At 44.8% G+C, this 24,152-nt stretch overlaps 1 protein-coding gene across 1 annotated transcript in view; it reads left to right on the top strand.

Moving 5' to 3' along the window:
* Positions 1-4,445: 4,445 nt before the first annotated feature.
* RRAGC (Ras related GTP binding C) overlaps positions 4,446-24,152 on the top strand; it is a 42,155-nt gene continuing 22,448 nt past the window's right edge. The window contains exons 1-3 of the mRNA XM_088462302.1: positions 4,446-4,958; positions 16,839-17,042; positions 20,868-21,067. Coding sequence (XP_088318428.1) covers positions 4,773-4,958; positions 16,839-17,042; positions 20,868-21,067 — 590 coding nt within the window. The 5' untranslated portion in view covers positions 4,446-4,772. The remainder of the gene's footprint in view (positions 4,959-16,838; positions 17,043-20,867; positions 21,068-24,152) is intronic.

Here is a 24,152-nt window from a genome sequence, read left to right as displayed (position 1 = left end):
GGGTTACCTTCCTAAGGTAGTGTCCCATTTTCATGTAAATGAAGAAATTGTAGTAACAGCTTTTCAGGCTGCAGATCTTTTTGTAGGTGATGCCTCCCTGGTTCTCTGCATCCACGTGGAGCGCACAAACTCTGTTAGAAAATCAGATGCTCTTTTTGTATTATATGGTTTTCACAAATGAGGATGGCCAGCTAATAAGCAGACTCTGGCGAGATGGCTATGCATGACTATCTCTCAGGTTGATCTCCCTGTCCCAAGCACGGTGACAGCACATTCTACTTGGTCTGTAGGGCATTTAGTCGTGGTGCCTCTACTGAACAATTGTGCAAGGCAGCCATGTGGTCTTCTGTCTACATTTTTCTATGCCTTTTGATATTTTTGCCTCTCAGGATGCTTCCTTTGGGCGACGAGTTCTCCTTTCTGCTCAGGAGCGAACCCCACCCTAGGGATGCTTTAGGACATCCCCACGGTATCACTGTAGATCCCTATGGACCCTGAAGAAAATTTATGGTAGACTTGCCTAGATAACTCCTTTTTCTTTGAGATCCATAGGGTCCACCCTGACTCACCTGGCTGCATGGATAGTTTTTTCTTTCGGTCACAGATTCCCTCAGTTAGTGTAAGAGTGTTTCTGGTGTACGAATGCTCTTCCTTTTCCTGCCTTGAGGCTTGTTAACTAAACTGAAGGCCTATGTCTATGGGCGGGGTATATATGGAGGAGGACCCGAGGCATCCTGGGAGCTGAAGCTGTAACTGTTTGGTGCCTGGATCTTTCCAACCATAATAATCCCCATGGTATCCCTGTGGACCCTATGGACCACGAATGAAAAGGAGTTATCTAGGTAAGTCTACCATAACTCTAATTATTTGGACCACACTGTTAGTTCCACTGCACTGTATTGCATTACTCAACTACATACCCATACACCCGCATATATGTGCACTGCCTTGGCATACCCTTTCCTAATCACTTGGTCTGGATGATTACCTCCTAAGTCAAGGCAGGTCCTATTTATACACAAAATATACACAATATTAAGAAGCCTGAGGAAGCCACCGAGTGTAGTTCGTAAAGGCGGGGAAACGCGTCACTTTGTATTGGATCTGTTAAATAATAGCAGCAATTAAGGAGAGCCATCCACATATTATTCTTATATGCTGTTCAGCTGTGGACCTAGGAGAAACAACAGTACCTTTCCTTTTGGATTGCATTGTGGAGGTCCTGGCAGTAGGAGAGGTGCTAATTTGCATCCCATGATCGGAGGGTCGGAGAAAGCAAATATATAAAGCCATGTAAGTGGTAACTTTAAAGGAGCATGCTTGAATGTCTGCTGGACTGACTTCATTTAACATACTAACAGTCTGTATGTCTGCTGGACTGATTTCAACAATTTATACTGTTTTCACACCTAAATTCCGGGTCTGACCCGGAGGTTGGAACAGGGTTTCAATCCGGATCAGACCCGGAATTTAGCCGGTGCCGATCCAGGATTTTTCCAAGCTGGCACCATTTTCCCCGGCTTTTCCGGCGTTGAAGTGGACGCTTGGAGATGACGTCATCTCCAAGCGTCACTGAAGCCGGCCAATCGGCAGGTAGGCGGCACGATCCAGGTCACTGTGACCCGGATCGCGCCGTTTACACAGCAGGGTTTCACGGTTTATTCCTGTGTTATACCCTGCTAGTTACCTGGGTTGGATTGCCGGGTCACTCAACCTGGCAATCCAAACCTTTCCCCTTTTACACCAAGGAGCTACCGGGTTAACCCTGCAATAACCTGGATTTTAGCTCTGGTGTAAAAGGGGTATTACTAATATATCAAGGATGGATTGGCTCATAAGATTCTAAATCTGAATAAGACTAACATCTATGCCTTATTAAGGAAGAAAAGTGCAATTGCTGATTAATACTTATAACTACAAGTATCTTTTAATAGTATACTGTATATCGAATATATACTAGCTTGGACTTTACAACAAATAGCGGTTATGTTTTGAAAGCGGTTATTATGTGCATTCATTATATGTATTTATATATGATTTTTTTATATATTGTGGCCATTTTTAAATAATTAAAATACTAATTGAGATATTATTGTGGTAATTATTTGAGCAGCGCTTCATAATATTGTGTACATTTTGTTGAGTTATATTGGGTACAGATAGCAGGTACCCTTTTTAGAAGCTGCAGCCCAAATAAAGTTGTCATCTGATAACTTAGGTGCCGGGTAAGTGTGTCTATAATTTTGTACAAAAAAAACGGTTTATAGACAGGTTGAGGTTAGCCTGTTGCCCAGTCTACACACTATCCTTCTATGCTAAAATATACCTCTGTTTGCTTAATTGTCCCTCCACATTTTCTAAACTTTAATACTCCATACGTTTGGTTTAGTACATACTGTATATAGGACCATTTTGTTTGCTTGTACAGGCTCTATTATGCATACCTCCCAATGCTAAGTGGTCATTATTTTGAGATTCAGAATGTTAACATGGACAAAATGTTGACAGTCAAAATGTCGACATTGTGAATGTTGACAGTTCATGTCCAGGGCTAGGGTAGGGTTAGAGCTACAATCAGCTGAATATGCTATGCTGACCGTAGACATTCACAATGTTGATATTTGGCATGTCGACATTCTGAATGTCGTCATTTTGTACCACATCCCTCCAAAGTGCCCGAATTTAGGCAATTCTGAAGTTACAAGACTGTCCCACACTTACGACTAGATTTGTGTCCTAACTGTTGATCGGGGCTCCACACATACCTGCCACTGATGCGTCTGACAACACACGTGTATTTTTAGGCCACATTTTTAGAGACATTTACTGTCCTTTTATAAAATTTCAATTGTCGGGAGGTATGGTTACGGAAGTCTGAAAAGAAGTACTGGTGTAATGCTGATATAATAAAAGTGTAGATAGACAAGTTATAGTCAGAGTAGTAACAATACAATACATCAACTTCAGAGACTCAAGTTTTGCAGAAGTAGACCATGTAAGACTTAAAGGTGTTTATTTACTAAGCGTCAAGTTCTAAAACCTGGCGCTTCTGATGTGTTTATACCCAAAATTTAAAAGGGCAATGCTTTACCAACTGTGTTATGCTAGTTAAATCATTGACCTTTTACATTTTTGGCCACAAACACGATTGAAAGGGCAGTTTTCGAATCCAATGCTTAGTAAATAATGCCCAAAAAGTGCTCTACAACTTTGTGTATTAAAATAAATTAGGCAAGTGCCACAGTAATCCAATCCTATGCCACTTATAGTGCATACTCCCAGCTGACAACTGATTGAAATTTTTCCAAAACACTCTAGACCAGAGGTTCCCAAACTCCACCATTACAATCCACGGATTAAGAATATTCATACTTGAGCACAGGTGACTTAATTAGTACATCAGTCAATTTGATTAAATCTTCTAGACTCAAGCATGGATATCTTTAAAAACTGTAATGGTGGAGTTTGGGAACCTCTGCTTTAGTCTATGCAGCTCTCAGAAGCTGTCAGCTACTGCCTCTGTTCAAGCAGTAATTGAACCATACTTGCCTACTTTTTGAACCTACCTTGCATGAGCTCGCGGAGGGGAAGACTGATGGCTATATTTGCTAGAGATCGAGTTTTCAAATTTGATTATTCTCTGCATCTTTGGGGGCTGTATTTAATAGGGAAATAGTAATACATTCTTGAAGCGGGTTGTTTTGCCTGTGTAGTATTGCCCATTTATATCCTGCCCTTTAAAGCTGCAGAAAATTGATGGCTTTGAAAAAACAATCTTTGATAATTATCCCTCCATGGAGCAAGTGAGTGATGGTGGTTATTGATGTGAATTTGTCATCTTGGCCCCACCACCCCTTGTGCAGTGACACGATTCATCAAGCAGTTGTGGGTGCTGCCATGGTGAAGCATCATTGCACAGCGACGGGCTATCATGACTCAATTTTCAGAAAATCGCATTATCAGTACCTTTCTCAAGAAAGAGAAGCTGTATGTAGGAAGCCTAGTCTTCCACCAAGTGTGTATTTTATAGTAAAGGAAGGTTCCCAAGGGAGGGGCACCCCCAGAATCTAACTAGTTCTTCTTCTGTTGTGACGCCCCCAGCCACTGGTTCTATTTGGACATTTAAAATGAATAACATACAGTATCACATTCAATTTTCATTTAATGCAGTAACAGATTATCAGTGAATTTGATACAATTTGTATAAATAAACTGTTTCTCTTTAAAAATAAAATTATCAGTAGATACTGCTTAGTCTGCAGTTACAGTTTGGCAGACTCAGTAAAGTGAGGATAACGCCCATTCTTGCTCATACAGCAACGCCCACTTATGTGACTGCAGGTTAAGGGTCATGTGTGACTGTCTGACCCCCCTCCCCTCGTGTCTACACTGTCAGGTGATTCTTAACCACATGATTCTAGCACAATCTAACCTGTTGAACAGATGTAATGAGTGACTAGGCCCTTATCAAATCAGCGAGCCGCTCTTCCCAATGGTCTAGCCAATGAGCCGTTGTTACGCAGGAACGGGGCTAGTGTTACTGTAGGGTTTGGTAGAGCGAGAGAAAAAGGAGGAGAGCGGAGGCATAATAACTCCCGGTACAGCGACAGCAGAGCTGAACTTTTATTATTATTATTTTTACTGACGCTATCCCCCTCTGCTGTAACAGTGGTCACCGGGGCCGGTGCGTCACGTGACACGGCGCACTCCGGATTATGCGCTCGGCGCTCTGCACCGGCGGCGCGTGTGACCAGTAATACCGGGCGGCGGAAATGTCTATCCAGTACTCCGGGGAGGAGCCTCTGTCCGGTAGCTACGGGGTGGCAGATTCATTCCCCAAAGATTTCGGCTACGGGGCTGATGAAACAGAGATGGACGATAACTCGGCAGCGTCAGACAGCAAGCCCCGGATCCTGCTGATGGGGATGCGACGCAGCGGCAAGTCCTCCATCCAAAAGGTGAGATTGAGCGGCCCTACACCGGGGTGGGGGGTGACTGTGGCTGGGTGTGCAGTGCCGTCCTCACCTCCAACTGTGCCGTCCCTAACGCCGCCTTATGGGTAACACACAGCTGCTGTGTATGTGCTGTACAGTGTACCTTGTGCTCAGTGGTCACACTGTAAGCTCACCGGTGATGGCAGTGGTCTATAGGTGCCTGTATATGCTCCCCATGTACATTGCTCATGTACTGGGAAGTAGCTGTTGGGTATGGCATGCAGGTGCTCAGGATCCCGCTGCCGGCATCCCAACTGGGTTACAATGCTAGCCTACCAGTAAGTAGGCCAACTCTACTCCTAAACCTAACCCTTCTCCTAGTGCCCAATCCTTGCCGTTGGGATGTCAGCAGTCGGGATGCTGAAGCCAGGTTTCTGACTGGTGTCGGGATTCCGGCATTGGCATTCTGAGTGCTGGCAACCCCGACCGCCAGGATCATAACTACATCCCGGACTTCGTTTTATTGGTGAGTGTACAACCTGTTTTAAGGTAACTGCTAAATCTGAACCTTTAGCAAAATTATATAAAATCGTGTGATATGATGGCACATTCTTTAGCATTGCTATCTATAGCGCCACAGTACTGTCGGTGGAGTTTATATGTTCTCCTTGGGTGTGTATGGATTTCCACACTGTCCAAACATATATAGATGGGTCAGTAGACCGCTTTTTGCTTTGTGATGTCGTCCAAATCCATCCAGTGGAAGGCCCAGAACAGGATCCCTGGGTCTAAGTTGTGGCCGGTGCTCTTCACCGTAAGGTCTTGCCGGGGCCCCAACCACTTCATTAGGCATCCCAGACCAATTGCCACCCCTCAGTAATGTTTTCATCCAAACCCATCCAGTGGAAGGCCCAGAATAGGCTCCCCAGGTCAAATTTCTGCCCAGCGTACACCAACGGGAGGTTTAACCGAGACCTCTTCTGGGATCCCATGTTAGTACTCTGTGAAATTTTCATCCAAATCCATTCAGTGGAAGGGTCAGAACATGCTCCCGGGGTCAAAGTTATGCCCAATGTACACCAAAAGGAGGTCCGACCAGGACCCTAAAACCTGGCCAGGATCCAACTGGACCATCTCGTGTTGGTTTCATCACAATCAGTGCAGGGGTGTCTGAATGCATAACCGGACAAACAAACATATGTAAACTGCAACGGGAAAGGGATTTGGGTTAATAATTCAATATTTTCTGGAAAGTTGTCATATGTTGGTGCTTTACAAATAAACAATAATAAATATTAAGCAACATTTAGTATCCAGTGGAGAGGTTGAAGATTTAGTTTATATTCTTGTAAAAGTTCAGAACAAAGGGTACACTAACATAACATACGTAAACTTGTAATATGGCCTAAGTAAACTTTTATATATGTATGAGCGGTGTACAATAAGTTTCCGGATGTACAAAAAGTATTATTTACAAAGAAAGTGAACATTATAGTTTTTCAAAGTATTCACCAGAGGATTCCAATTAAAGTTGTTGGTGGTGAAGCAGCTGGACCAGTCTGAAGCAGGTATGTCTTCTACATGCTGGATGAAGGTCTCCACAGCAGCTTCCAGTGACTCAAAACGAATCCCACGTATCTTGAGTTTGATTTGAGGGAACACAGAAGAAGTTGCAGGGGGGCAGGGTCTGGACTGTAAGGCAGATGACAAAGCTCCTGGATGCGTTCATGGGCTAGAAAATCCACCACTTCCCTGGACTTGTGCAGGTATATTGTTGTGATGAAGAAGGGGCAACACGAGCACGATTTCTTGGACAGCCCCTGGAAATGGCTTCCAGCACTTGCGGCAGGTGCTGGTTGGTGTACCAGTCCCCAGCGACTGCACTGCTGCACGAGTGGTATGGTAGCTACATGACCAGTCTTGGCCACAAAAACAGCCACCATCTGGTTTGCCACGCTGCGCTCATGTCGGAACTTCTGTGGTGGCTTACATCCAACTGGGGTCCACTGGGCCAACTGTTTTGTCTCGGGATCAAAACTGTAGATTTAGGATACGTCTCCACTGATCAGACAAAGTTTGAACGACCACCATTAAACCTGGCCAGCATATTGCGGCTCACCCGAACCTCCTTCTGCTCTCGAGTCAGTTCATAGAGCAACCAGCATGCAGAAACTTTGCTCATGCCAAGGTTTTCGCGGAGTATCGTTCGGATGTATACTGATGAGATGCCTATATCCTTCTCTAACTGGGCCACGGTCACCCTGGCGTCCACCTCCACTATGGCCCATATGGCAGCAACATTCTCCTCTGTGATGGCGGACACAGATCCTAGACTGGTTCAGGACTGCTTCCACCACAAAAGCAGCTTGTGGTCTGTCAAAACTCTCCTGTCGCAGACCACTCTTGTAGTCGTAGAAGATCATGTCTCTCCAGTGGCCTCCGCTGATCTCCATAATGAGTTTCTTGAAGGAACAAGTTCTTTGGTGTGCAGTGCTGCTTATATACTGTTCTGTGCTCTGAAATTTCACAAGAACTTTAGTCAGAGATTACACTTCACAACCAGACTCTCAAATTGTGTCTTACCTATGCAGTGCACATCCAGAAACTTATTGCACACCCCTCGTATTTAACTAGATAAACAAGGCGACAACATTAAGTCTGCTGCTTACAGTGGCATTTTTGTTTGACTAAAGTGAGTAACTATCGCTGTTTTGGCATTGATCACTGGGCAACATTGGAATTAGTGAGCCTGTCCTGAAATGGTGTCCTTGCTAGGCTGTTTCAGCAGGGTGCCACGCCCTGCTCGATGTTAAAGCGCTGAAATAGCTGTCCCCACCCTGTGGAGAGAGCTTGTGGGCAGCCCAGCATCACCGTAAGTGCTGGACATGACCCTACAGTGCGTATCAAGGCCAGACCTTTGAGTGGCCCCGCCCCAAATACTGGTGCGCACGCCAAAGTGCCAGGTTCCGATAGGCGCCCTGCCTGCGCTAGAGCGAACACTATAAATTGGAATTCACAGTCATCTAGTACAGTTTATTCAATAGTATCACATTTCTTGTGTTTTTTTTTTTCTTTTGCATTGCTTCCCTTTTTCTGTTGAAGCCATCCCAATGGTTGTTATACCAAACTATTTGTAGGTCCTTCACTTAGGGTAGCCACAAAGTAATATATAATGTTTGCATCAACTACAGCATGCCATATACTTTGGTTTCTTACTGTGAATGCTTTTTATAGATTTGTCCACCTAGTGTTTACAAACCTGATTGACCAGTCTTTTGTATAGTCAACTGAAATAATAGAAGTATACTTCTAGTTACTAGAACATTCTTTTGAACGTTTTTGTGGTCCAGCAACTACTAATAATTGAAGTACATGTATGTTTTTGAAAGGTTGCTCTTTTGGCAATTTTTACTTGCGGTTCATATTTTGTTGGCTTCCCAGGAGTATCTGGGGAAAATGTTATCAAGCCTTCTAAAGAGTGGTTAAGTTGCCTATTTCAAATGGCTTCTAGCAAGTATTTATTAAGTTTATTCTATATAACGATAAGTAGAAGCTGGTTAGTTGCTTTGGGCCACTTTGCCACTCTTTAGAAGGCTTACTATGTCTCTCCCTCTCTGTGTTGCACCCTTGGACCTTTATGATCTTACAGAACCCTGGTTGAGCCTGATGCTTATGTATTAATAATCGCAGAACTGCTGAGATTATTAAGGTTTCACAATGTGCTAGATATTAATGTTTAATGAAAATATCACCCCTCTTTACCAAGGGGTACTCGGAGGGACAGTGGTTATGGTATGACTTCTCCTGTGGAAGCTGACACTGCGAGTGTGCTTTGTGTCAGCTTCTGCCACCGGCCGGAGGCTTACAGAGAGAGATCAAAAGATCTCGTAAGCTTGCATAGCTTTAAAGCAGTTCACACCATCTGAAGGAGGATGTTGCTAATGATGCCATGTTGCAGAATGCAGCATGGCGCTTACCTCTCCCCCGGCGGACCCAGTGTGTATGCACTTTCCGCATGCCGGGTCCCATCGCTGGCTATGTCGTGCTGGGTACACATTGCTAAGTGTGTAACCTGCATTAGTCCTATTTTAATTATTTCCCTGAAAACACTGCTCAGTATGTGAGACTGTTAGCAGCTTTATACACTAAGGGCCTGATTCAGCAAGGAACACAGTTGCGTATATGCACACAATCTGCCAATTTGCACTGTGCATGCGCGAATTGGCAATTGCGATGGGAACTGCATTTGCAGAGGTTACGCAGACCCAAAGCAGAGTGTTTTGACAGGAAGTGCCGTCTGTGGGTGATGACGGGGGGTGGTTTGGTGAACGAAGGCTTGCCAGTGTGTTTCAACGTCACAGGGGCGTGACCATACACAGCCTGAGGCCTCATAGCATGCACTGAAGTTAGCAATTCCTGAGTGTTGTCTGACCTGCATTAACTGTGTGTAGCGTTCCCGCTAGGCTGTTTTGGCGGGGCGCGGTGCCCTGCCCTCCTTCTGGAGGGCAAAAAGCGCCCTGCCCTCCAGGAGGAGGGCAAAAAGCGCCCTGCCCTCACAGCCTGCGGGTGCCGTCTTCACCCGCGGGACTCAGTGCCCCGCGGGTGGAAAAATGTGTGGTGACCCGGTCACCGCCGGAGAATAGACGGCAGGCGCATGCGCCCGGCATCTATTCTCACTGTCTGCAGCGCTTGGGGGCTGCCCGGCGTGTCCGTAAGTGCCGGGCACGGCCCCAAGTATGACGACAAGGGGACGCTTCTTATAGACACGCCCCCTTTTCATGACCACGCCCCCTTTTTGGACGCGCACACGCCTTCAGCGCGCGCACATGGTTGCCCTCTCTGCCTGCCGCCGGAGCTAGGGTGAACACTGTGTGTATGGGTCCGATGTTACTCAATGTTACCTATTTTTATTTCGGTAACCCTGAGTTGCCCAAGTATGCGGATGTGAGTAAGGGGAAGCGGGCGTCCTTATGTTAGGCTGTGATCGCATTGCTTTTGCAAACGTTTTCATTTCACCGCTGATATTAGCAACTGCGTAGCATGCATATTAGCACAATAGCGATCCTTGCTGAGTCAGGCCCTAAATACACTTTTTTTTCAAGCTCTCTTTAAGTGCTAATACACGTTCTTTAATCTAAATAATTTTATGTGATGATTTCCCTTTATTTTAGAGATGTTAATGTGTGCTGGAAACTTTCTGGAGATTTTTGTAGCTTTAGACCAAAATCAATTAAGGTTGACAATATGCACGTCCTTCTGCATAGATTAATGCTTAGGGACCCAGTGGATGTGCATTTGCTCTAGTACAGTAGTTGTGCCAAGGAAACAAACTACCTGAACAACTCCAAGGCTGGTGCCTGCCAAGAATCAAAATATTGTGTTGGTATGGTTTTGCTTGTAATGCATTTCCGATCTGCATGATTTATGACCCGTATTACTCATGTCTCTGACCTATTATCACAGGAAAAATAATGCTATTGTTGTGGGGCTCTAGAATGGTGTGTTTACATACTTTAGGCAGCGGCTTAATTGCTTGCTTATCAGCATAGTAAATCTATAGGTCAGTTCAGCCAGCTGCCCCCCTTGTGTTCATTAAAAGACTTCACAAATTGTACTAAGTTGGTAGACAGTTGCTAATATAGACAGTTTTGCACAGGATAGTTTACACAAAGTTGTATGCATTTATAAGCTTTTTATATTCAAACTCCTAGGTTTCGGTTATCATGAGCTAAATGGATAGTGGTTTTGATGGGGGGAATAATACTATTTTTTTATTTTTTAGTTGATTGCCAGAACAGCTCCTATTAATCTGAAGTAGCTTAGATAGGTGGTGATTCAGTTAGCGGTGTGGTTTTGTCAGAACCTTGTCTGACGATACAATGTGGGTTATTATTATTACCAGTTATTTATATAGCGCACACCTATTCCGCAGTGCTTTGCAGAGAATATTTGCCCATTCACATCAGTCCCTGCCCCAGTGGAGCTTACAATCTGTGTTCCCTGTCACATGCGCACATACAAACACACTAGGGTTAATTTGTGTTGGGAGCCAATAAACCTACCAGTATATTTTTGGAGTGTGGAAGGAAACTGGAGCACCCGGAGGAAACCCACGCAAGCACAGGGAGAATATACAAACTCTGCACAGTTAGGGCCGTGGTGGGTTATATCAGATGGTAAAACCAAGTGAGGTTTTATAGCGGATAGTTACAAATAGTTTGGAAGACTTAAGTTACACACATAAATGAATAGCTAGGTTACATGGGCAATCTTTACATGCTTTGTTTTGTACGTTCTGTATGTGGAATTCTTATTTCCATGTTTCAGTACTATATTCTTAATATACTTTTGGAAAATTAATATAATAAACAGTTGAATCATGCATTTACAATATACAATTTTGTTTTCAGGTCACTGACTCTGCATCATCTATATCAGGGGTGGGGAACCCTTTTTCTGCTGAGGGCCATTTTGATATATAGAAAATTATTTGCGGGCCTGGTGCAGTCCACGTCCACTCCGCGTGACATCACACGGGGGCAGGGTCACAATCGTGGGTGATTAGAGCAATCCTCAGGATGCTCTGGGGAGTTGTAAGAGCAGCGGTGTGACCGTCTGAAGCATCTTAAGGACGCTCCAGGCTGCACTGCTGCATAGATTCTAACTGCAGCTTGCCATTCTAGGCACCCTGCTAGCCAGATGAGGCTAGCAGAAAAAAGCTCAGAGGGCCAGACCAAATGATTCCAAGGGCCTTATACGGGGCCCGGGCAGGAGGATCCCCATCCCTGATCTATTTCAATAGACTTAAATAGGCGGGGTACACACTAGACCAGGCCTGGCCAACCTGTGGCTCTCCAGCTGTTGTAAAACTACAAGTCCCAGCATACCCTCCCACTTATCAGCTGGTAAAGCATGCTGGGACTTGTAGTTTCACAACATCTGGAGAGGCACAGGTTGGCCAGGCCTGCACTAGATGATGTGTACCCAGCCTGAGCTCTTCAGCGACTGGACCCGGGGGGGGGTGCCGGCATCAGCAAATGCATACACAATTGACGATGTGGTCAGCAATGGCGAATGCAGCATGGCACTCGCTAACGACATCCCCTATCTGCCGACGTAGGATGTAACGGACAATGCACGGCATAGATGGTACACACTAGACGATGTGCCCGATATGTCGGTCTGATCGGATGACATATTATCTAGTGTGTACCCATTAGTCAGCAAATGCAAAGATAAGAAAACTTGTGTCCATTCACACTTGTGTTCTGGTGAATTATTATAATTTTTTTTTTTTTTTGCTAGTTTATTGTACATTGACCATCACCCAAATTACAAAAGTTTTCAAAATGTTACAGCTGGCTTCTCTGGATGCATTGCTTACTTGGCTTCTATTTTTCAGTTCTATAAATGGCAATGCAAATTGTAAATATTCTATAAATTCAGTGGCAATTGGGCTGTGTTGTGACTATCATAGGGTAATTTCAAGAACTGAATTACAGAGCTATTAACCCCAAATGTATATGTTTCAATAAGGCTGGAAAAAGACAGCGGTCCATAGTGTTCAGTCCTGAAACCTGTCCAATTGTTTAATATAGTAATTTTAACTATAAATACCTTTTCCCTTTAAATTCACCCAGTAGATCTGCCTTTTTATCACATTGAATTTGTATTTAGCGAACTACTGCATACTATTCTTGGTTGTTGGGTAATATGTCACATGAAATATCATATTTAATTGTCTTCGAATGTTCCAGCTCTGTGCTAGAGGGCTGCATATTGATGACAATGTGTTTTAAATTTGAGCAATTCGCCTTTGTGTAGCACAGTTAGCCTTCCAAGCACATGCTTTTGTCGACTGGAACAGAAATGAGATTGCAACTCTTATTTATATAGCGCACATATTATGCTGCATTTTGCAGAGAATATTTCAGCAATTCACATCGGTCCCTGCCCATTTGAGCTTACAATCTATTGTCCCTACAAATAAAAAGATTACACCAAAAGCTAAGGCGCTCTCTAAATACCACATAAAAGTTAATTCATTCCAAGACACCGTCCTCATTTGAAAAGGACTAAAATTCTGGGTGATTATTAATTTTATTTCCGTGTGGGTATGATTTTATGTGGCATTTAGAGAGCGCCTAACCTTTTGGTGTAATCTTTTTATTTGTATCTATCACTTTTGGGTAATTTGTGGATGTTTACCTGTTTACACTAATTGTGGCTGCACTCTTCATTTTATTGCGCAATTTTGTCTAAATTTAATTTCATTGAATCTATTGTCCCTACCACATATAGAGCGCAATTCAATTGTTTGCGCCAATAGTGCCCCCCTCCCCCTCGCTCCCGACGGAGCTATTCAATCGTTGCTCCTGTCGGGTGTGAACCGGTGCCGGAATTTCAGCTTGCGCATTCCCCCCCTCTCCCTGGGGTGGTGGCCTGAAACGCACAAAAAAGTTACCCATTTGGCCACTTTTCATGATCACACTAAACCCGACCTCTTTGGGCGCGATAATCAGAATCAATAGAATATCGCCTCGCGATCTCCCGTCACTTTAGACTGGAGTTCGGGCGTGATAAAACAATTGAATTTCGCCCATAGTGTTCCTTCTAGAGAGGGCAGGGGGGCTGTTGCTGAAGGGCACTTCTGTGTGTGCCCGAAAAAGGGACATGGTCACTAAAAAATGGGGGCATGTCCTTGAGACACGGGTGGGGACAGCTGTTTTAGCAAGACGCCACCATAATGGCAGGCGCTTTTTTGCAACTTCAAATCAGGCAGGGAGCGGCGTCCCATTAAAACAGCCTAGCGGGACACTACAAGTGTCCACAGCACAGCTTTGAAAAATTTATGCTAGGTAAATGATCACGACTGCTATATTAAGAGCAATTTCTATAAAGGAAGTTAGGAATGTATTGTGAATCTGTGATGGTCCACTCCCTTCTCACAAATTGTTTATCTTAGACTTTATTGCATCCCAATTTAGCTCTGGGGGTGGGGTCCCAATCAGCACACAGAGACATGTTTGTAACTTTAGTTATTAGTGCTCACTAAGGCTGCAAAGATGTAGGCTGCATTAGATTATAAGTGTAATTAAAATTGATAACTTAGAGCCGTATTCAATTTGAGCGGACCCGCGATACTTTTTCGCCTCCCAGGACTTTTCACCTACTTCGCCTGTTTTGCAGGCAGAAAAGTATTGCGCGTGTGCCCGCGAATCGCCGTATTCAATTTGAAAGTGTGCGAAAACAGGACCCGGCTAAACTTAAACAAGCGGAAAGTACTGTCAGATTTGGGGAAATCAGCCTGACACCCCCCAAAAGATGCTCTGATATGGTCCCCCCCCCCGATTTGGCTTGCTGAAGGTATTTGGTGTTTTTAAAGGGGATCAATAGCTGCTAAATAGCGTTTTTTTGTATATGTGGTGCAGAATAGTATTCAGGGTTTTTTTTTGCAGAAAATAACTTATCCCAGCAAATTTGGGGTACTTGAAAATGGGGGCCAGCATATTTTAAAGTTGCTAAAGTTAAGTTTAAACAATCGTGAAAAATCCACCTGCCGCAAGCCCCTGCAATGAAAAAAACACCTGGGGCATGCTTGGGGACCCCGCCAGAGTCAAGTTCGCTAGTTTTTAACTGTCCCCCAACATTTTCGCCCCCAAATTCAAAGTGATTTTTTTGGGGTAAGTCTTTTTTAAAAAATTTTGACAGTTTACCTTTGGGGGACTGTCTGAAGGCTGCACGGGGGTTCCCGCAACGTTGCACCCCAGAACCCCAATTCTGCACTTTTTTCCACCTTCTATTCATAGACAAAACTTTTCCGCCTATTACATTGCATTGACTTTCCGCCGAAAATGGCATCATCGGTGAAAAGTTTCCGCCAAAAACAAGCAAAAACTGCTTTTCGCCAAAAATTGAAGTCGGAGTTACGCCGGAGTTAAACTTGATGAAAACTGAGGAAAACATCCTCAAAACCAGAACACTTTCTGAAATTCAACAAGCAACATATCTATGTGAATGACCAAATTCACCATCTTCTGCTTCATGAATATCCAGAAAACTACTTACTGCACTCACTGCTTGGACATTGCAAATACTTCCCTATCTCCATGCTGCTCTTGTTGATTGATCTTTGTTGATCATAACACTTCGGACTGGATCGGCTCTGTACACTGTAATTTTGCCCTCGTATTACATAAATTCTTGTTTGTATTGCCTTTTCCCATTGCGTCACATCTATCCACTTTAATCATTTTTTTTAATAACTAATTCCTGCACCCACTACTCACACACCTCTTTTTATATATCACTTTTGGAGCTGCACTCATACGTGAGCAGCACTGTTCATTTATCTCTCTTTTTGAACATTTAACAACTTTAATCCACACTGTCTCTATATCACAAAGCTTCCACTCCAGTTTTTCGTCTGTTACTACCTCGTCCACAGCATGAACACCCTTACTTCAAACACCCCCTTATTCAGTGCCCACATATTCCTCTACTTTATCCATCCCTATCCTCCCACTCTTGTCTCCTCCACTTGCTGTTCCCCCTTTTTTCTCTCATCAGTCTGCTTTCCAACCCTCTGCTTCTTTCCCCCGCCTTTCCTGTTCCTCCAATCTCAACCACCTCCCTCCCTCCATGGCCTTGCTACCCCACCACTATGCCCACCTGGTTCTGCTTGTCACCTCCAGGGCTGCCAAGAGAAATTCTGGGCCCGTGTACTGCAACATCCTGTGGGACCACAGCATGTTGGGCATGGCTGCACCAATTTGTCGGTGGGTCTAGCATGTGAGATGCACCCACTCACAGGAGCATGGCATGGCACCCAGCAGCTGGGATTAAAGTAGTCACTACTGTATTAGGATGGCAGGACAGTCCCATAATAGCTGCATTTTCTATCAGGATGTATTTAGACGCTAAAATGTAACACACAATAATTAGTGTTACAACTTTATTTTGTACATCTCTCATGGAAATAACACACAAACAAAATCTATTTTCTGTCATAGAGAGAGATTAATGAAGGACTTCATTTTGACATCGGGTCATCTTAATTACACATTCCGCAGCACATATCCTAACCCAGTGCTCCATGCTCCCTCCTCACTATTTACCCCATCTGTGTCGACCCTGTCTGCCACTCCCCTTTAGAATGTAAGCTCTCACGAGCAGGGCCCTCGTCCCTCACGTGCTTCTCCTCCCCCTACTTATAGCATAATTTACTTCTAACTCCCAAATTGGCACCTAACACCTGGTTGCTCATGTCCTGCTGCTTGTGTTATGCAGCTGTGTTTATAAACCATGTCCTGGTCCTACATTGTTTTGTGTTACTTGCAAAAATAGTTTTAACTGTTAATAAATAATAATAAAATAATAATAAAAAACGTGCAATCGCTAATGCTGGGCATACACTGCCAGATAAAATGTCTGTCAGACCGACAGACATTTTATCTGGCAGCCTGCCAGCCGCAGAGGTCGCCGGCATACACTGTGAGAGAAATCTCAGTGTATAGCCCGACATCCGCGCTCCGCCCCCCATCTGTCGGCTGCGCTGGGCATACACTGCCCGATGCGGCCGACAGTTTCCCGGGTAAATATCGCATCGGACGGGCATGCTGGACAATCCAGCATGCCCGACCGAGCAATATTTAACCTTCGGTCGCCCGCATACACGCTGCAATTATCGCGGCGATCCGCCGATATCGGGCGGATCGTCCCGATAATTGCAGAGTGTATGGCCAGCATAAGTAATGTCGCGTAGTGGATACGCAGCATTATTTGCATGATTTGACATCAGAGTAAGACTCAGTTGTTGAATGTTATCCAGATATTTTCTGAAGGTTGTATGATATATAACAAGTTGGTTTTTTATTTGACATGCTGTATTTTTTTGTCTTGCAGGTGGTGTTTCACAAGATGTCACCAAATGAAACTTTGTTCTTGGAAAGCACCAACAAGATCTACAAAGATGACATTTCCAATAGTTCTTTTGTCAATTTCCAAATATGGGACTTTCCAGGACAAGTGGACTTCTTTGACCCTACCTTTGACTATGAAATGATATTCAGGGGGACAGGAGCATTAATATATGTGATAGATGCCCAGGTGATCGCAGTTTTACTTTCTAAGTGATATCCACTTTTATGGTCTATTTAGTTCTGTTAATGTTAAATAAAAAAAGCACAGTGGCTTCTTTTTGTACAGTGATATATTTATAGCAATGCTATCTGTCTGGTTTGGGGATATCCTTATTACAGAGCAGTGTTTTGGCAGTGAGACCTGCAGCTGTGCTGCTGTTGCCCTGCCCATTGTTTTCTTTCATTGTGGAGCTGCATTTTTTTTTTTCAATTCAAATATTTCTTGATAGTGCAAGAAAATGTTTGTTTATAGTTGTAAGAATGTGTACACATGTTTGTTACCCTCTACAGATTATCAGGTTATTCAATATGTAATAATTTTATAGATCCATTTGTTTCCCATGCCTTAAGCTGGGTACACATTTGTCGATATTGTTTGTTTGATCGACGAACAATATATCGCAAGCGCATCGGTGGCTGTGTACACCTGATACAGTCAGGTGCATAAATATTGGGACATTGAAAGAATTTTCATATTTTGGCCTCTATTCACCACCGCAATGGCTTTGAAACGAAACAAACAAGATGTGCTTTAACTGCAGACTTTCAGATTTAATTTGAGGGTAATTACATCCAAATCAGGTGAACGGTGTAGGAATTACAACGGTTTCTATATGTGCCTCGACTCTCAATATGAGATCCAAAGAGCTGTCACTATCAGTGAAGCAAGCCATCATTAGGCTGATAAATCAAACCAAACCCATCAGAGAGATAGCAAAAACATTAGGTGTGGCCAAATCAACTGTTCGGTGCGTTCTTTCTTTTTAAGAATGTTCCAGAGAGCTCAGCAATACCAAAAGACCCGGAAGACCACAGAAAACAACTGTGGTGGATGACAGAAGAATTATTTCCCTGGTGAAGAAAAACCCCTTCACAACAGTTTCCCAAATCAAGAACACTCTCCAGGAGGTAGGTGTATATGTGTCAAAGTCAACAATCAAGAGAAGACTTCACAAGAGTGAATATAGAGGGTTCACCACAAGATGTAAACCATTAGTGAGCCTCAAAAACAGGAAGACCAGATTAGAGTTTGCCAAACAACATCTAAAAAAGCCATTACAGTTCCGGAACAACATCCTATGGACAAATGAGACAAAGATCAACTTGTACCAGAGTGATGGGAAGAGAAGAGTATGGAGAAGGAAAGGAACTGCTCATGATCCAAAACATACCACCTCATCAGTGAAGCGTGGTGGTAGTGTCATGGCGTGGGCATGTATGGCTGCCAATGAAACTGGTTCCCTTGTATTTATTGATGATGTGACTGCTGACAAAAGCAGCAGAATGAATTCTGAAGTGTTTCGGGCAATATTATATGCTCCTATTCAGTCAAATGCTTCAGAATTCATTGGACGGCGCTTCACAGTGCAGATGGACAATGACCCGAAGCATACTGCAAAAGCAACCAAAGAGTTTTTAAGGCTAAAAAGTGGAATGTTATGCAATGGCCAAGTCAATCCCCTGATCTGAATCCGATTGAGCATGCATTTCACTTGATGAAGACAAAACTGAAGGGAAAATTCCCCAAGAACAAGCAGGAACCGAAGACATTTGCAGTAGAGGCCTGGCAGAGCATCACCAGGGATGAAGCCCAGCGTCTGGTGATGTCTATGCGTTCCAGACTTCAGGCTGTAATTGCCTGCAAAGGATTTTCAACAAAGTATTAAAAAGTGAAAGTTAGATTTAGGATTGTTTAGTTTGTCCCATTACTTTTGGCCCCTTAAAAAGTGGGAGGCACATATAGAAACCGTTGTAATTCCTACACCGTTCACCTGATTTGGATGTAATTACCCTCAAATTAAATCTGAAAGTCTTCAGTTAAAGCACATCTTGTTTGTTTCATTTCAAAGCCATTGTGGTGGTGAATAGAGGCCAAAATATGAAAATTCTGTCAATGTCCCAATATTTATGCACATGACTGTATGTCTGTGAACTATGTAGTTCACAGATATCATGTTGGCCTTGCAGCACAGCCGATACCTATATATCTTGCAGAAATATTGGTACTTCTGCCAGTGTGCACAGGCAACCTGCCGACCACGCGTACGCTGGCTGCAGAGACCGACGATACTGACATCACAACTGGGTGGGCAAATTTATGTGCCGCCCCCCCCAACCCCAATTGTGATGGTAGGCCACATATATTGAGCAGGCTTATTGGTGTGTATAGCTTAAAAATCGGTCGCTGGGACAGCGGATCATTCGCCTGACCGCTCCCTCGTTTAAGTCAGGGCTTGACAAATTTTTCTAAAATCTAGGAGCCAGGATGAAACTGTATGAGCCAGACCACCGTCACCCCAAAACAATTATAGGCGTGAGTGAGGAGCACAGCTCTGTGTGTTATGCAACTGTTATACACATCACAGTTGAATGGATACAGTAAAATGGAGACCCCCTCACTGCTCTGCACAGCTCCCCTGCTCCACCCCCCACCCTCCAGTAATAACGGACCACATTTCACATAAAACAATGGTGCCAGAAAGTATAACAAAACCCCCCTCCCCTCGTGGTCACACCACTATCCCTCTGAAGCCGCTCCGCACTCCCTGGCCACGCATAGACCCTACTACCGGAGAGCTCTATGCAGCCGGAGATAGGAGACAATAGACAGCCAGGACGTACAGGAGGATCAGCGTAGACTGGGACAGACAGCAGGGATCAGAGCAGGCCAGGATGGAGAGGAGTAGTCAGTGCAGGCCAGGACGGACAGAGGCACAGCAGTCACCGCCGGCGACACACGACATATGCACTCCTGTACATGATATGAACACGCAATACTATAGGCACAAATCTCTGCCAGAGCTGATGAGGATCTGCTTCCTCCTTCACTGAAAAATCTAGTAGCCAGGCAGCAAAATCTGGTAGCCATGGCGACCTGGCCCCTGGGATTTGTCGAGCCCTGGTTTAAGTGTGTATCCAGCATGAGTTATGCATTACAGCTTTTCTGGTGCAGGGACCCCCATGGGGTACTTTCTAATGTGCTTTCAACCATAGCCAGTAAGGAATATATATTGCTGCAGGACTGCAATTTTTTAGAGAATAATTTTAATATCATAACAATCATGCCTATGTGCATCTGTCATGTAGTTTTGTAAAATATAAAGTCGCTATAAAGTATACTGTGTATTATACTTTTAATATGAATGGTGCAGACCGTGAAGCAAAGTATTTAACAGTTGTTAAACCTTAATAAATATAAATGGTTTAGTATTTTGACGTTTTGTGAGTTTGAAAAAGAGTAGGTCAAAGGGATGCTACAAGATTAGTGTTCCCGCTAGAATGCGGGCAGGGGCAAACTCTCGTCCAGGGCAACCTATGCACGCTGATGTCGCGCTCTCCCGCAAAGGGGAAGTAGTCGTTCAGGGAGGGGTGTGTCCTTGTGGAACACCCCCAATTCATCACACTTGCAGCCATGCCCAGCATGGCGTGTATTCACCTGGCCGCTCACCACAACTTTACCCACCCGCAAGAACACTGCGGTCCGTGGGTGGGGAAAGCTCAGGCCAGCTATTTTAGCGGGCACAGCTGAAAGGGCAGGACGTAGTTTGCCCTTTTAAAATCTGGCAGGGGACGGTGCCCTGCTAAAATTGCCTAGTGGCAACACTAAAGATCATAGTGCAGGGTTAACGGGTGTTATAGAAAGTTCCCTTTTCTGGGCAGCCAAGGAAAATGTAACTAGATGCCATGACTTGCATTACACTTTAATACATTCAGTAGGTGCATTACCAATGGAAGTCTTTCAAAAATTGGCTTTATTACTTTTTTTTTTTTTTTTTTTTACATTTGCTTGCAGGATGATTACATGGAAGCCCTAGCAAGACTTCATATCACAGTCACCAAAGCCTATAAAGCAAATCCTGACATGAATTTTGAGGTCTTTATTCACAAAGTAGATGGTTTATCTGATGACCATAAGATAGAAACTCAAAGGGACATCCACCAGAGAGCTAATGATGACCTTGCAGATGTTGGACTAGAAAAGCTTCATCTAAGGTGAGCTGCTGACTTGTGTTATGCCATTTTTGTTTACTCCTTTGACTTGGAACAACAGCTGTTACAATATTGTATTATGGTAACTATTATGATGGTCATTTTGCTTTAGCCATAAGTAGCAGAACAAGGAATTTGAGGCAGCAAAAACAACTCTGCAGCACCTGCTATACAGATGTGTCCTAATACATTATAGCTGCAGTTGCGCCAAACAGCCCGCCTTGGCAAGCCAGGTCCAGTGCGACTCTGCTAGCAGGCGTCGTTTTTCCTGAAAATGCGTCTTGATCGCAATGCTATGCGATTAGGACGAACCAGTAGACTGTGCTGACTAATTTGATATGTGTCAATCCGTTTTAAAAGATATTCTGTTCTTTAAAGTAAAAGCCCTGTATACATTTTGCTTGGTTGTAACAATGGCCTTTTTCTGTGTTAGGACCAAATACATTTAGGTGTACATTCTTACATGTTAAAGTGATTTTCCTATTCATTCTGTTCTATACCTACAAACTATGCTTATCAGGTATTGGGGGATTGTTGACCGAAACAGTTTATAAAATGATCGACTTGTACAGCAATTTTCACTTGCTGTGCTGTTCTCCTGGAGTCATGCAAATCTCATGGGTGGTAATCTGTCACGATATTGGTCACGATACTGTCATAACAAAGACAAACCTATATGCATACAGCTAATGTCGCTACTGATCATAAGGGGTTGGGTACGGGATCCTGGCGCTCAGAATCCTGGCACTGGCATCACGACAGGGTTAGGATACCGACACAAACCTAGCCCTAACCAGATCAAGTGAAGATTATGACCACCTGATTGAACAAGTGAAGATTATGTCCCCCTGCGTCCTCAGTGGTTCCCATAGCAACCAATCAGAGTTCAGTTGTCCTAAACCCCCTCAAAAGAAAATGGATTGACATTTCTTCGAGAAGATACTCCGGCCATTTATAGCTTGTATGAATAACAACGTTGTCATGGTTTAAATGAAACAGCGCTATTTACTAATAAACAATCTGGACTGCGAAAACTGCCGTCAACCTTTGCGTTGGATCACTCGTTGCCAATGTTCTGAAGGCTATTCTTGGAAGAACTGTGCGTCATCCTGGGTATCCATCAGAAAGGGGTCTTTCTACTTCAGGGTCCATAGGGGGTCCACAGGGTTGACCTTGGGGTATAGCTTGGATCTGGATCCACGGGCACCATACAGTTAAAGCTTTAGCTCCCAGGATGCACTTGGATCCTCCTCTATACCCCGCCCCCGAGCCACAGGCACCTCAGTTTGGTGCCGGCCGAAGTCGGTTGCACTGTGCAGTGGGGCTGCAGGAGCAGCCCCTAAGCTTTATTTTTACAGAAGAAAAGTTTTTTATTTTTTTCTCTTGTCCTTCTGGACGTCCATGCTGCCGCTTCAACACCCCGCTGGCGCTGCGACGCCAGTACTGATCTGGCGATCGCAGCGGGACCCCGGAGTTAGTCCTAGCATGGCTCCGGGACCTCCCTCTGACTGCTGCCGGACTCTACGGGGAACAGGTAAGCCGCGAGCAGCGCTCTTAGCGCCGTTCGTGGGGGTAAATGCAGTCAATTGCCGCCGGTCTCTGGGGACAGACCGGCGGCGCTAGTAGCGGCGGCGGGCTCCCCCTCATGCAGGCATACCCCGCGCTCCGCTGGACCACCAGGGTATAAGTTCCGGAGGGGAACCGGCATCCCTGGGGTTAAATACTAGCCAGGGGAGGCAGCCTTCCCTGGTTTAGCGGCTCCTCCCCTCAGCTCAGCGCGCCTTTTCTCACGTGTACTGGCGTCGCTGAGCTGCTCCTCTGCTGGCCACTCCTCTTCAGAGCTCTCCGGCTATAACGCAGGCTCCCAGGCAGGTGCATGGTCAGGTCCCCCTGTGTACCTCTCCCCTACCTAAAGGACAGTGTACACGGCGCTATAAATCCCCCCAGACACTGAATCTGGGTGGTTGAGGGCAGCGATTGGTGCAGTAAGTACAATCTTTCTGCATTGTATGTGACTTTGCTAGTGCTGCTGTCTGTATTCATTTTCTACTTGCTGTCAGCTTATATCTATCCCTTTGCTTCTCCTACAGCCCGAAGGTGTGTGGGGGAGGGGCATTTTTCTATTAACCTCACTTTTATAAATCATGTATTTGTGAGGTCAGTCACATACTGTTGTGTGCTACACAGTACCATATTTTTGGGCCTGTTTGTGTTGCATGCTGGTGAGTGCGAGGGTGTTAACACCGTATGTCCTCTGCTGATAAGTATTTATTGTATAATTACTGTATCATGTCTGATGAGGAGACTGAGCACTCCGGGGCTCCTGTGATGCTTTCCTGCAGACGCTGTTCTGCTGGTGTTAATGGGAGGATTTATCTCAGGATGGTCTTTGCAGGCAGTGCCAGCTGGCACCAGGCCCCTCTATACCCCCTATGCAGCAGGACCCCCCTTGGGCGATGTTTTCACAAGTGCTGACATCTATTGCAGATGTCGATCCCTACAGTGACCCCTTCTGGGGCATTGTCCCAGCACTCTATCTCCCATTCCCCGGATATTCCGCAGATATTGCGGTCTCCCTCCGGGGCCCAGACTGTGAGACAGTATTCGGGGCTGCCTGTGTATGTCCAGCTTCCCCCTGTATCACAACAGTCTGTAGTGCCTTTTCAGGGCTTCCCTCAGTCGGCTCCTCCGCCTTGGGTGGATGTTCTCTCCAACTCGGTACAGAGTTTGGCGCCTTCATCCTTGGCTTTTCAGTCATTTTTGCAGGGTGATGTGCCACAGAAGGCGACTAAGCGGCCTGTTGTGAGTTTACTCACTGCGCAGGTATCAGAATCGGATCCCTCTTCAGATGATGGAGAGGTCCATGAGGATTCTGATTTGGATTCTGTGGGACAGGAGGTTGAACCTAGGTCCTCCATTAATGTTTCAGCATTAGTTAGGGTGGTGCGGGCTATTCTCAATATAGAGGAGGAGGCACCGGTCCCTAAGTCGAAGTTTCCTGACTTCAATAAAGCTGAGGTTACTTCTAATGTGTTCCCTCTGTCCGATCAGTTGGCGGATCATATGGCGGCGGCCTGGCAATTACCCA

Source organism: Taudactylus pleione, unplaced genomic scaffold (assembly GCF_031769625.1).
Source record: "Taudactylus pleione unplaced genomic scaffold, aTauple2 ptg000007l, whole genome shotgun sequence".
NCBI classification, from domain to species: domain Eukaryota; kingdom Metazoa; phylum Chordata; class Amphibia; order Anura; family Myobatrachidae; genus Taudactylus; species Taudactylus pleione.
This window is presented reverse-complemented; position numbering and strand designations above follow the sequence as displayed.